Source organism: Muntiacus reevesi, chromosome 6 (assembly GCF_963930625.1).
Source record: "Muntiacus reevesi chromosome 6, mMunRee1.1, whole genome shotgun sequence".
NCBI lineage: Eukaryota > Metazoa > Chordata > Mammalia > Artiodactyla > Cervidae > Muntiacus > Muntiacus reevesi.
Window position 1 is genome coordinate 88,181,317 of NC_089254.1, and position 13,090 is coordinate 88,194,406.

The window sequence follows — 13,090 nt, forward strand, 5'->3', positions numbered from 1 at the left end:
GTGTTTTCGCCGCGTGCGGCCCTGAGCAAGCGCACTACAGGTTCCGTGGCACCACGCGCGCGAGCTAGCAGGGTCGGGCGGGGCGGGGCGGGGAGGGAGAGGCCGGGGCTGGCTGGAGAGTTGGCGGGCGGGAGGGCAGAGGAAGGGGGTGGGAGTGGAGGCGATGGAGGGGAGGAGTGGGGGAATGGGGGAGGGAAGGGGAAGGGAGGCGGGAGGCGGGGCCGAGCCGGAGCTAGAGTCTGAGCCGGCGGTTGCAGTGGAGGCGGTGATGTCGGTGCAGGTCGTGTCAGCAGCTGCTGCCGCGAAGGTGCCTGAGGTGGAGCTGAAGGACCTGAGCCCCTCCGAGGCGGAGCCGCAGCAGGGACTGAGCACAGCGGCCGTGAGCGCCATGGCCCCCCCAGCGGGTGGCGGGGACCCTGAAGCTCCAGCTCCGGCGGCTGAGCGGCCCCCGGCCCCCGGTCCAGGATCGGGGCCCGCCGCGGCTCTCAGCCCGGCCGCTGGGAAAGTGCCTCAGGCGTCGGCCATGAAGCGGAGCGACCCTCATCACCAGCATCAGAGGCACCGCGACGGCGGCGAGGCCCTGGTCAGCCCCGACGGCACCGTCACCGAGGCGCCGCGCACAGTCAAGAAGGTATTGGGGCCGGGCTGCCTCTTTCGGAGAGGGAGGGTGGTGGGGAACCGCAGATCCTCTCGGCGCGGCGGCACCACTCTCCACGCCCTCCCTTCTGATGCTGGAAGTAGAGACATCTCTTTTCCCCTTAAACCCGCTCTCTCAGAGATGCCCGCACCCGGGCCCCAGTGCTGGGGGGCGAAGACTCCAGGTGGTACGGCCGTACTTCGCTGGGAATAACATGGAGGTAGCGCCCTCCCTTACTACTTGGAATAGGCTGGGAGAGGAGAGGCACCTCGTATTACACCTCTCTGTACTCCTAACCTACTCCCGTGTGTGTTTTCCAGACTGTCGGGGAGAAGACCCAGATGGTGTAGAAAAGCCTTACTGCTTCTGAGAGTTCACGCAGTAATAAGGGTTGAAAGAGCTTTTCCGTTTGGACATCTTTTCTGTAAGGAGTAGTTACCTCGCGTTGAGATCCTCAGTTGTCTGTTTCTTTACAGAAGATGACTCTCTGCCTTTCTGTGGCCAGGCGCTTCCATCTAGCAGTACTGATGCCCTGCCCTTCATTCCACATACTGCAAGATCCTTAGGTTTTCTCTGAAAGTAGAAGGGTAATAGGGTAATGGAGAGATTCACTTCACTCTCCTCTCTTCAGAGGTTTGTCCTCTCAGCTCAGTAGTTGGTCACTAGGATTATTAGACTGTGTATGAAGAGAATGATTGTTTTTATTGGTTCTTTTATTATGGTCCGTAAGTGTTAGGAAGAAATGCTTCTACTTTTGGGAAAGGCGATCTCTGTCAGATTTTCTGTCTCAACTGCCAGCGTCTTTCAGATATAGTTTTGAAGAGGCAGTAGTCTCAGAACACCAAGGAGTAGATGTGCCTGAATGTTTGATATTCTCAGTATTACCCTTGCAATGGCTGTCTGTGGTGTCCTCTCAGAAAGCAAATCAGTACAGAGAAAAATGGCAGATATTGCAAAAACAGAGTTGTAGATTATCACTGTAATTTCCGAGTTTTTATGCAAACACAGAGATATACAGGGTTTTTATTTTTGTGAATGATTTATCAGAACAGCAAGAAAGTGATGTGAAATCTGCATTGGTTTCACTGTGCAGGACTCAGGTGAGTTGAAACCTTGTATCCAGCCCAACTTTGATTGTAATAGCCTAATTATTAAGGTGTAAATCAGAGAACTCTTGCATTCTAATTACTAAAATATAGTGATAACATCAGAGGCAAGGCTAAAGGAATTTGTTTAATGATGCTTTAGGACAATGTCTTTCTCGTTTGCGTTATGAAACTCCTCTGGGCAGAATTATTGGGGGAAAGGAGAGGCAGCATGGGCACCATGGCTTCCCTTGTTACTCAGCCAGTAAAGAATCTGCCTGTAATGCAGGAGACCCCCTGGGTCTGGAAGCTCTGCTGGAGAAGGGATAGGCTTCCCACTCTAGTATTCTTGGGCTTCCCTGGTGACTCAGCTGGTAAAGAATCCACCTGCGATGCGGGACACTTGGGTTCGATCCCTGGGTTGGGAAGATCCCCCAGAGAAGAAAACGGCTACCCACCCCAGTATTCTGGCCTGGAGAATTCTATGGACTGTATAGTCCATGGGGTCACAAAGAGTTGGACATGACTGAGCAACTTTCACACATTCACACACACATGGGCATCAAAGCTGGTAGTACCTAGATATGAGTCTGGAAATCTGAAACATTTGTAATTAGTTGAGTTGCTTTATAACTTTGGCCAAATTCTGTGATTAAGGGTCTTTTTGTGTAAAATCTACAGATTAAGTCTCAAGCATAATAGTGTTCAACAAATTGACTTTATTTATTTGACCTTGCCATGCAGCTTGTGGGATCTTTGTTTACCAAGAATTGAATACTGGGTCCTAGCAGTGAAAGCTCAGAGTTCTAACCACTGGACTGCCAAGGAACTCCCCAACAAATGGCCTTTAGACCATGGGATTTACAGTCTAGCAGACCTGGATTTGAATCCTAGCACCCCTACGAGCTAGCTTTTGGGTAATTTCTAAATTCCCTGAGTCTTAGTTGTCTCTTTTCCAAAATGAGGTTGCTGATATGATTGAAGGTTAAAATTATTTGTAGAGGACTTACTGTTGAACTTGGCATATATAATAAGGGCTTAAGAAATTATAGCTATTGTTAAGAGTTGACTTTATTTTTTTCTTCCTCCAGTCATGGCTTGAGTGCACCACCATGGCTTCCTTTAAAAGGTATATACAATTCAATAGTTTATATATAAAACAGTGAACAACATGAGAGACCAACATATCAGTCTGTTTTTCCTAATTCTAGATGTGTTTCTTGACCATTTTCCTTGTTGCTGAACCACCTTCTTCCTGTTTTTCCAGCATTAAAATGTGGGTCCCATGATTCTAGATTTACTCAGCAGCCTCAAGGCTATGAAAGACAGGGCTGAGCTTGCCTTACAATGTTAATTGCAACCAAAAAACAGCTTCTCCACTGGAAGTATTACAGGCGAAGTTCTGGGCCAAGATGCAGCCCTGTGACACAACTGCAGGCATTTCTGAGCGGCTTTTCGGGTGTAGAACCTTTTAACTTTCTTGACATTGAAGTAGCTCAATTAAAACAAGTGTGCGGGAATGACCTTTCTTAAAGTTGAAAGTCGCCTCCCCAAGGGACTGCCGTGTGATTTTGATTTGTTGAACCTTTCTTGATTTTTTTTTTTTTAGTGTATTTAAATAATCATTCTGACCTTCATTCCCTTCTGCTTTTATTTAGTGTAGGGAGGGACTGGAGGTACTAAGGATTGAAATAGCTGCCTTTGACCATGTAATTGATGACTGTTGCTCTCATTTTTTAATTGTCACATACAAGTTTATTTATCTTAAGCTTATTTCCCCCCATTGATGGTTTCCCTTACTCTATTTGTGTATCTGTCATTAGTTTTCTTAGTACCATTACTCTGTTCAGTCACACGAGGGAAATAAACTTTTTTATAAGAGTCAGAATTCCCAAGTGCAGCATTTAATAAGAGTGAACATATGGTGTGCAGGTTACTCAGTCCTGTCTTATCTTTGGCATCTACCTCCATCCTGTAACTTGTGGTGCTCTGGGGACAGATCTTGTCACTGTGGCTGTCATATATTTGTATATAATGTCTTTCTTTGTAAGTGAACTCAACAAACCAAAAATCTCTGTAAGAAGTGATCTGTGAAATAGGACGATACGGTCCACTGTGAATTTAGTAGCAGTATTTGAGAGGATTTCTTTCCCGTGTTCTTGAAACTGGAGTAATAGGAATGTCATACCACAGTAGAGAAAGCAATGTGGGAGAGAATTTATTTCAGAAAAGGTAAAACTTCCAGTAGTCACGTTTGGATGTGAGAGTTGGACTATAAAGAAAGTTGAGCGCAGAAGAATTGATGCTTTTGAACTGTGGTGTTGGAGAGGACTCTTGAGATTCCCTTGGACTGCAAGGAGATCCAATCAGTCCATCCTAAAGCAGATCAGTCTTGGGTGTTCATTGGAAGGACTGATGTTGAAGCTGAAACTCCAGTACTTTGGCCACCTGATGCAGAGAGCTGACTCATTGGGAAAGACCCTGATGCTGGGAAAGATTGAGGGCAGGAGGAGAAGGGGACAACAGAGGATGAGATGGTTGGATGGCATCACCAACACAATGGACATGGGTTTGGGTGGACTCCAGGAGTTGGTGATGGACAGGGAGGCCTGGCATGCTGCGGTTCATGGGGTTGCAAGGAGTCAGACACAACTGAGTGACTGAACTGAACTGAAAACTTTCTCATGATAAATCTGTGAGCTTAAGAACCACAACTAGTTTGTGCTTACGTCAGTATCAGTAATGACCATGTTCAAGCAGATTCTTTTTTTTTGGCAAGGGAATCCACCTTGTGCTGTCTTTGTTGCTGTCAGCAGAGAATGAGTTCAGCCATGCCAGCGCCTTCTTGTCCTGAATTCTTTAAGCTCTTTATTTGGTTAATTATGGATTACTAAAATGGAACCTTTTGGATATAGTCATGGGAATGCAAGAGCAGTTTTGTTCCTTTTGCCAGTTAGGAAAGTACAGCCTTGCAGAATGTTTGGTAAGGCAGTTGGCAGATTGACCCTAATAACAGTTGCCATTAATTGGCCCCCCTCCTTTTGTTTCTAATTGGCCCTTTCTATGCCAGGAATTGTTATCAGCATTTTTCTAATCCTGACAGCTACACAATGAGATATAAGTGGCATTATCTCCATTTCACAGATAAGGAAATGAGGTCCAGAGAAGGCAAAGTGCCTTGACCAAGGTTATACATCTAGAGGGGGGCAGAGGGAGGACTTGAAATCCCTGTTTTAAGCTTTTGTTTCCAAAGCCCATTTCTTTTTATTATGTCACAGTGACTCTAACTTCTTAGTCGCTGGGTTCTGGCTTTCTCCCAGAAGTCTTTCAAAATACTCAGTGAACTCTAAGGTATGTCTCTCTGATTTAAGACTTAGGTCATCCTAAGTAAAGAATAAAACCAAAGTAAAGAGGATCTGAATCAGGGCTTTAGGAAGAGAATGGGAAAAAATTGTACAAATGTAGAATCTCAGACAATTATCAAATTATGAGAGTGGGAGAAGAGGATCTTATATGTGTGTATAAAAAAGTGTTTCAAGATCAATAATGCATTTTCACATGAATAACTGAGTGAGAATTAGAGAGATGTATTCTTATTTTTAAGGTTTTGAATAAATCAGGAGTGCTAGAGGACTATGCTCCTCTTTCCTATCCAGCTAACATTTTCCTTGTTCTTTAAGACTCACCTTCTTTATGAATTGATCTGTAATGAAACATTTTGAAAATTAAAAGGGGAAGCCTACTGTTATGTATTCCTGCTGTGTCCCAGGCATTGTATTAGAGCTTTATGCATCCTATTTTATTTAAGCCTTTTAAGAGCTGTCAGAAATAGTTTGTATCATCCTTGTTTTATTGAGGAAACTGAGGGTTGAAGAGATTTTGTGTCAAGGTTACACATATAGTAACTGATATGAGCCAACAGAACTCTAATCTGTTTGACTCTCATGTCCTAACTCCATTCTTTTTCAGTTGAAGTATCTCTCTGTTTAAAGCTTAGACTGCACTTTTAAATCTTAGTTAATCTGCATATTTTTGTGGATTTTCTGTTATTTCACTAATAGGCCATCTCTTTTTATTTATTGAGTTTGTTTAATGATCTACCATATATCTGTGTCAACATTTATGAATTTTCTGACAAGGCAGCCTATAATTTGGGTTTTTTTTTTAAGTTGGAGGGTAATTACTTCACAACATTTCAGTGGGTTTTGTCATACATTGATATAATTTGTATTAGTATAATTCCTGAATTCTACTTTTCCTGGGAAAGATTGAACATTAAGAGATGTTTCGGGAGGTTGTTCAGAGCTGAAGTTGCAGTTGTGTGTTTAATGTCTTGAGGAAGATGACTTAGGTCCTAGCGTCCAGTTAATAGAAGAAATGGAGAGTTCCTTGAAAAGGGACGGTTAGTTTCTCTGTCATTTCCTTGAAAGTGTTCCCCTTCCCCACAGTAAAAGAAAAAAAAAAAAGGGAAGAGATTTGTTGAGATTTTCATTCAGATTTTGTTCTTTCTTGGTAGTCCTTGTTTAAATAATTCAGAGAGGGACAACTGATGTGGGTGGGAGAATAGTATATCTTGGCATCTGTCCCAGTCCACCCACCCCCCGCCCCCCGCCACTGTGTTCAGGTGGTATGTAGAATTACAGGAGCTGAGATTCCACTCCCCCAATAAGAGGTTTAGTTAGCTTGATCAGGTTTCTGTGGAATTTGTAGGAGCTTTTTACAGTCTGAATGACCTATGGCCCCAGATTTGATGAGAGCTGAGCAGAGGAGAAGGCAGTGGACTTCTATATAGTTATATATAATACAACTTCTATAATAGTTGTAAGTAAAACTATTTTGGTTAAATCACTGAAGCCAAATGACGTGTATGATTTTCAGTCCCCTCTTCTGGAACTGTGTTCTGCCACAGTTCAGTTAGCCATTTTCCCTCTTGGACACTGCGTTAATAACTGGTGATTTCCTATTCTTTATTTCTTTTTTTCCCCCCAGGAGTCTATCAGTAGAAATGGGTTGGTTTGCAGCACCTGGTTCTTCTTAGCTTAGAACTTAAATTAAGGAAGGGTATAAACTGTAAGGAAGTGTATAAAGGTCCTTGATCGGCTAGTTGAGTTTCTGTGAGTACAAATCAGGCTTTTCCTTAAAGCCATTCTGAATACTACAAAACTTTCCTTGAAAGTTAAGTACGCTGACACTTAAACTGGCTTCATCTTCCCTATAGATTTATCTCCTACTGTGCTCCAATGTGGATCCTTCTATTCATTCTAAAAGATTTGATTTGATATTGTTGACTACCTTTTCTTGGAAACTTTGATCAGTTTCACTTATAACTCATTTACAGCTACCATTTACTGAATATTTACTCTCTTCCAGGCATCTCTCTATCTCATCTCATTTACTTCTCATAACGACTATCAGATGAATATTATTAGAAAATAATATTATTATTTTACAGATTAGAAAATGCAGGCTCAAAGAGAGTGATTTGCCGAGGGCTCTGCCAGTCCTTAATGCCTTGGGGATTAGTGAGATGAAGCACTGCCCACAGCAGTAGTGGGAGGCTTTGCCATTCTGCCAGCCCCTTACTTTTCTGATTAAACTCCCAGTGAAACCTGCTTAAGTTACTCCACCTGGGCTGCTGAGATTACTCTGCAACCATCTGGACTCCAGGATCTATCCTTTTCTAAGGGGAAGTCTCATTCCCTGTTTACTTTAGCCACTACCTGATGCCCACCTCAGTCAGCCATTGTCTTCCTCATACTCATTCCCTTCCTACTCCCTTCATCCTCTCAGCCAGTCCAGTCTTCCCAAACCTTTCCACTATGTTCTGAACAACTTGCCCATCTATTGTCAGCATATCTTGTAGTGTCAGTCTGTAGCAACAGGGTCAAGTTACAGGGGCAACAGTGGCAACTGGCACCCTGAACTATAATTGTGCAGCCCAAGCTGCAGCAGCTCCTGCTTGACCTAAAGCAAACATGACGTGTTTCCTAAGCCCATTCTGTGGTGGTGTTTTTAGCTGTGTTGCTCTGGAGCAGGTTCTCTGCTCTGAAAGCTACCTCATGTCCTTCCTATACATTCTTTTTCTGTCCAGTCCAGTCAGCGTTGACTTCTGCTCTTTATGGAACTCTGAGAGGTACACTGGTTGAACCTAACTATCTGCCTTTTTCACTGCCTGCATCTATGGAGCTGAGTGTTTGCTAGAGGAAATCAGAAAACCAGGCAGATCCATGTCACTATAAATTCATAAACATCAGCCTCATATGCTTGATCACCGTTGCCTACTAACATCATACAATCTCTAGTAAGTTCACTTTAAGCCTCACTGCAAATAATTATTTAATGTTGTATCTATTTACTTCTAATTTCAAGTGTTTTAAAAACAGTGATATACCCTTTACTTGTTATAAAAACAGAAGCCACCAAAAGAGAATTCTTTCCATCTTTGTACCTCCCAAATCTGCAAACCTGCCTGCATTTGGGGTTCATCTTTTTCTCCTTTCGTGTTATGATAGCGGAAGACATGTCTTTCATTTTGTCAGAGAGCAGTCCCTCCACAAGTGCTCTAATCACATTCTTTGGTCTTGTTAAAGAACTTCTTTTGGTTATTTCCTCTTTCCACCAGAGCCTTTCCTACAGATTTCCTTGCTGTAATCTCGCTCATTTTGAAAACCCTGTCTGTTGACCCCTGTATCTGCTATCTGACCTATCTTTTTGTCCTATTGCCCAGCTAAGTTTCTTAAAGAAGTTTTCAATGTATGCTATGTACACTTTTTTCCTTTCCAAAGACTTTTTAAAAATTAATTTTCTGGAGGCTGGACTGTGCTATGTCTTCATTTCTGCTCACAGATTTTCTCTCGTTGCGACAAGCGCGTGCTACTCTTTGTTGCAATGCATGTTTTCTTCTCATTGCAGTGTCTTCTTTTGTTGTGGAGCACAGGTTCTAGAGCACCTGCTCGGTTGTTGCAGCTCACGGACTTAGTTACCCGGAGGCATGTGGAATCTTCCTGGACCAGGAATTGAATCCATGTCCCCAGATTCTTAACCACTGGACCCCCAGAGAAGCCCCCTACAGACTTTTTAAAAAATATATGTATGTATTTGGCTGAGTCAGATCTTCGTTGCAGTACATGGACCTTCGATCATCATTGCAACTTGAGAGATCTTTAGTTGTGGAGGGATATAGCTACCTGATCAGGGGTGAAACTTGCACCCTCTGCATTTGAAGCACAGAATATTAGCCTCTGGACCTCCAGGAAGTGCATTTACAGACTCTAATTCACTCCTACTTGAATGAATACCCTGACTCACACAATGCCCTCTTGCTAAAGTTGCTAATGTCCATCAGATCGAGAAGCATGGCCATCTGTTTTTTTCATCCCTCATCATATCAGACATCTTGGCAGCATTTGACACCAACTTCTTATTAAAACACTCTCCTCTGTTGTCTTCCATGACCCTCCTCTTTACAAGTTTTCCTTTTATTTCTCCAGCTGCTCCTTCTAAGTCTTCTTTATGAGCGCTTTCTCCTTGGTCCTGGGCCCTCTGTGCTTTCCATTGTGTTTTTTCCCTGTCATCCACAGTATTCCTGTGCCTTTGAGTATCATCTGTATATGAACAACTACCCAAATTATTTCTTTAAGTCAGGACCCCTCTTAAATGCCAGTCTTGTGTGTGTGTGTGTGTGTACGTGTACAACTGCCTACTTGCAGTTGAACTTCAGAACTAATGTCAAAGATGGAACTTTTATCTACTGTCTGATCCTTATAATGTGTTCTTCCTGTTTTCTTCATATCAGTAAAATGGTATTTACATGATTTTTCACCTTTTTAAAAAATATTTTTAATTATACAAGTAATGCTTGAATATATTCTTGTAAAATAATTCAATCTAATGAAGACTGGCTGTCAGCCAGTCTTTTCCCCTCCCCAGAGACTTTTGCTGTCAATTTATCTTTCTCAGATTTATATTCATATTGTACATAGAGAAATTGGTAGTTTTATAATAAGTTGTACATAAATAAAAGCACATTATGTATATATGTTGTATTACAGGTTGCTTTTTCCACTTAACAGAATGTCTTGGAGCTTTTTATATATCAGTACGTGTATATGAACCTCATACTTTTTGACTGCTGAATTGATTTTCAAGGTCTATAGCTTTGTTGTTTATTAAACTTTTTTGTTGATACACATTTACTGTAATTTTTACATGTTGTAGTAACTATCTGTACGCATTCTCTCTGTGTTAATCTGTTAGTGTTTCTCTAGGATGGACACCTTAAAATAGAATTTTGGAGTTGAAAGATATCCACATTTTAAACTTAATCCATAATATCATGATGCCTTGAAAATCATAGTACCATTTTACACATCAATTATACAAGAGACCCTTTTACTGTACCTTTACCAATACTGGGTATTTTTACATCTTCTATGAGAAAAGTTAAAGTCACTCAGCCGTGTCCAACTCTTTGTGACCCCATGGACTGTGTATAGTCCATGGAATTCTCCAGGCCAGAATACTGGAGTGGGTAGCATTTACTTTCTCCAGGGGATCTTCCCAACCCAGGGATCAAATCCAGGTCTCCCTCATTGCAGGCAGATTCTTTACCAGCTGAGTCACCAGGGAAGCCCAAGAATACTGGAGTGGGTAGTCTATCCCTTCTCCAGTGGATCTTCCAGTCGGGATCTCCTGTGTTACAGGCGAATTCTTTACCAACTGAGTTATATCAGGGAAGCCCAACAGGGAAATTTCTATGAGAAAAGTCTTTTACTGTTGTTTTTATTAGTACTTTTCTGCTTACAGTGAGGCTGAGAATATTTTCATGAATATATTGGTAATTTATATATTTTTTTATAATTGTCTATTCATATTCATTTGTTAACAGATATTTCTTGGTGACTACTGTGTGCCAAGTGCTGGGGATTCAGCAAAACAGATAAAGATTTCTGTCCTATGAGCTTGTCTTTTTCATGCTGGCATTATGGGAATCTTTACATTTTCTGAATATATTTTTTCTGGCCTCACAGCGTTTTGGATCTTAGTTCCCCCGACCAGGGATCTAACCCACACCTGCTGCTGTGGAAGCACAGAGTCTTAACTAAGTTTTAAGGGCTGGGTGGCCAGGGAAGTCCCTGGATATTAATTCTGTATATGTATGTTGCAAATATTTTTTCCTACTCTGTTTCTTGTTGACTTGTAACTTTGTTTATATTAAATATTTTCATGTAGTCAGGTTGGTGAGTTTTTTTTTCAGACTTTAAGCTTTTTATTCTGTATTGGAGTACAGCTGATTAACAGTGTCATGGCAGTTTCAGGTGACAGTGAAGGGATTCAGCCATATATGTACGTGCATCCACTCTCTGCCAATTCCCCAGGCCCCGTTTTTTCTTTAATGGCTTACATATTTGTGTCTTAGAATGGCCATTCCTACCCCAGACTTATTAACAAGTTATTTTATATTTTCTTCAGCTGTTTTCATGGTTTTGTTTATTATCTTTTGGTCTTCAGTTCATCTAGAATTTATTTTTGTTTGTAACGTAAGGTAGGGATTATTTGGAGTGTAAAAGGTGAAAGTGAAAGTTATATCGCTCAGTCGTGTCCGACTCTTTGCGACCCCATGGACTAGTCTACCAGGATCCTCCATCCATGGAATTTTCCTGGAGTGGGTTGCCATTACCTTCTCCAGGGAATCCTCCCAACCCAGGAATCAAACCCGGGTTTCCTGCATTGTAGGCAGACGCTTTACCGTCTGAGTGTAAGATCGCTGCATTTGTCCCCAAGTAAAATTTAATATTTTACTTACTCGGGTTTGTTCTCTCTCCTTTTTTCTCCCCCCATTTCACTTGTCCTTCCTAACAGTTTTTCTCTCTTAACATTTAGCAGGGAGTGTTGAAGTAACTTTTTAAGTGAAAACTCTTTTTAACTCAAGAAGGACAGACACTAAAATTGCCATCCTGGTAGTACCAGCTTTTCCAAAGTGACACCTGGGTTTTTTTAAGGCATTGCCAGGAATCGAGTATGTGTAATGTAACCGTAGGAAGAGCTTTTTTTTTTTGCCTCAGGTATATACTTGTGTGCATCTGCCTTTCAAAGTTGACATTACCTGCTTCAGGTTAAAGAAAGACTTCTTTTCTTGATAGTTATAAAGTGTCTTCTTCAGCAAAGCTTTTGTTGGTTAAAACTTGACTGATTCTACTCTTGGATCACTGTGCTTTGGGAAGCAAGTACAAGAGAAATTTTTACTACATTTGTGTCTTTTGTTTCTGTGAAAGAGAAAAAGTGACTGGTCTAATGCCACTTCCTTTTTAGGGCCTTCTACTGTATTGTAGAATTAGAGAAGCAATTTTACTGCTTTCGGATATTTGTCTAACTATCTCCCCCAGTACATTCTGAGCATCTTTTGTGCAAAAACCACCTATATGTTGTGTGCTAACCACTGCTAAGTAGTAGGGTTATTAAGTCAAAATACTATTCTTGGCCTCAAGGAGAGAGTAGGGGATGTAGATAGGGAAATAAATACAGTTTAGTTTAGTATGAGCACTACTAGAAGCAGGAATGTTTGCAGTTTGCAGAGGTCAGCATTGAAACTGAGGTCTATCACCTTAGAAAAGGAGTTGGTTGTCCACCCAGGATGCTTCACAATGTAGCAGAACGTTTGTGAGGTTTCCATGTTCCAGCTTTACAAATCTAGAAATTCATATTTTTAGTACACTTCACCTCTTAGGACTAGTTCATTCACTTCTTAGGACTGGTTCATTCAAACCACACTCACCAGAGACTCATTTAAAACAAAGTAACTTCTAATTTTTGGTCAGAAGATAACATTCAGTACATGTCAATTTTAGGAGACTCTGGAACATCTACATGGGAAGTCTAATCATAGTTAAAGGCCGTTTATTAAGTTTGGAATCTTTTATGTACTTGCTGCTCAAACCCATCTATGACCAGAATCATTGACATCACCTAGGAGTTGTTAGAAATGCACAATCTCAGGCAATTTGGTTCATGCTAGTGTGTACCCACCAGAACCTTAGTTTTTTACTCATTGTTGAATAAGGTTGGCTTAGCAGTTGGCTTATTTCTTTTTCTCTTTTATGCAGTCTCAGAGTAGAGAGGCAGGAAAATCATTTTTTGTGGTAGGGTGGAAATTTATAATGAAACATTATAAGACTTGCAATATTTGATAAACAGAGACAGAAGCTTATATGGGCACTGATACACAAAGACAGACACACACAGATTCCCCTACATACATAGAACCCCTCAAGACTCCTCCACTCAGACACCCCTGCCCACACACACAAGGGTCTCCATAAAGTCCCGAACTTAGACCCACAGAGATACCCTGAAGCCTGCCCCAGCACAG

The 13,090-nt window shown here is 41.7% G+C and overlaps 1 protein-coding gene across 2 annotated transcripts in view; it reads left to right on the forward strand.

The window, feature by feature from the left end:
• Positions 1-231: 231 nt before the first annotated feature.
• The window catches only part of AHCYL2 (adenosylhomocysteinase like 2), a 183,665-nt gene continuing 170,806 nt past the window's right edge, over positions 232-13,090 (forward strand). For both annotated transcript variants that reach the window (XM_065938737.1, XM_065938738.1), the window contains exon 1: positions 232-631. In XM_065938737.1, the coding sequence (XP_065794809.1) occupies positions 269-631 (363 nt within the window). In that variant the 5' untranslated portion in view covers positions 232-268. The remainder of the gene's footprint in view (positions 632-13,090) is intronic.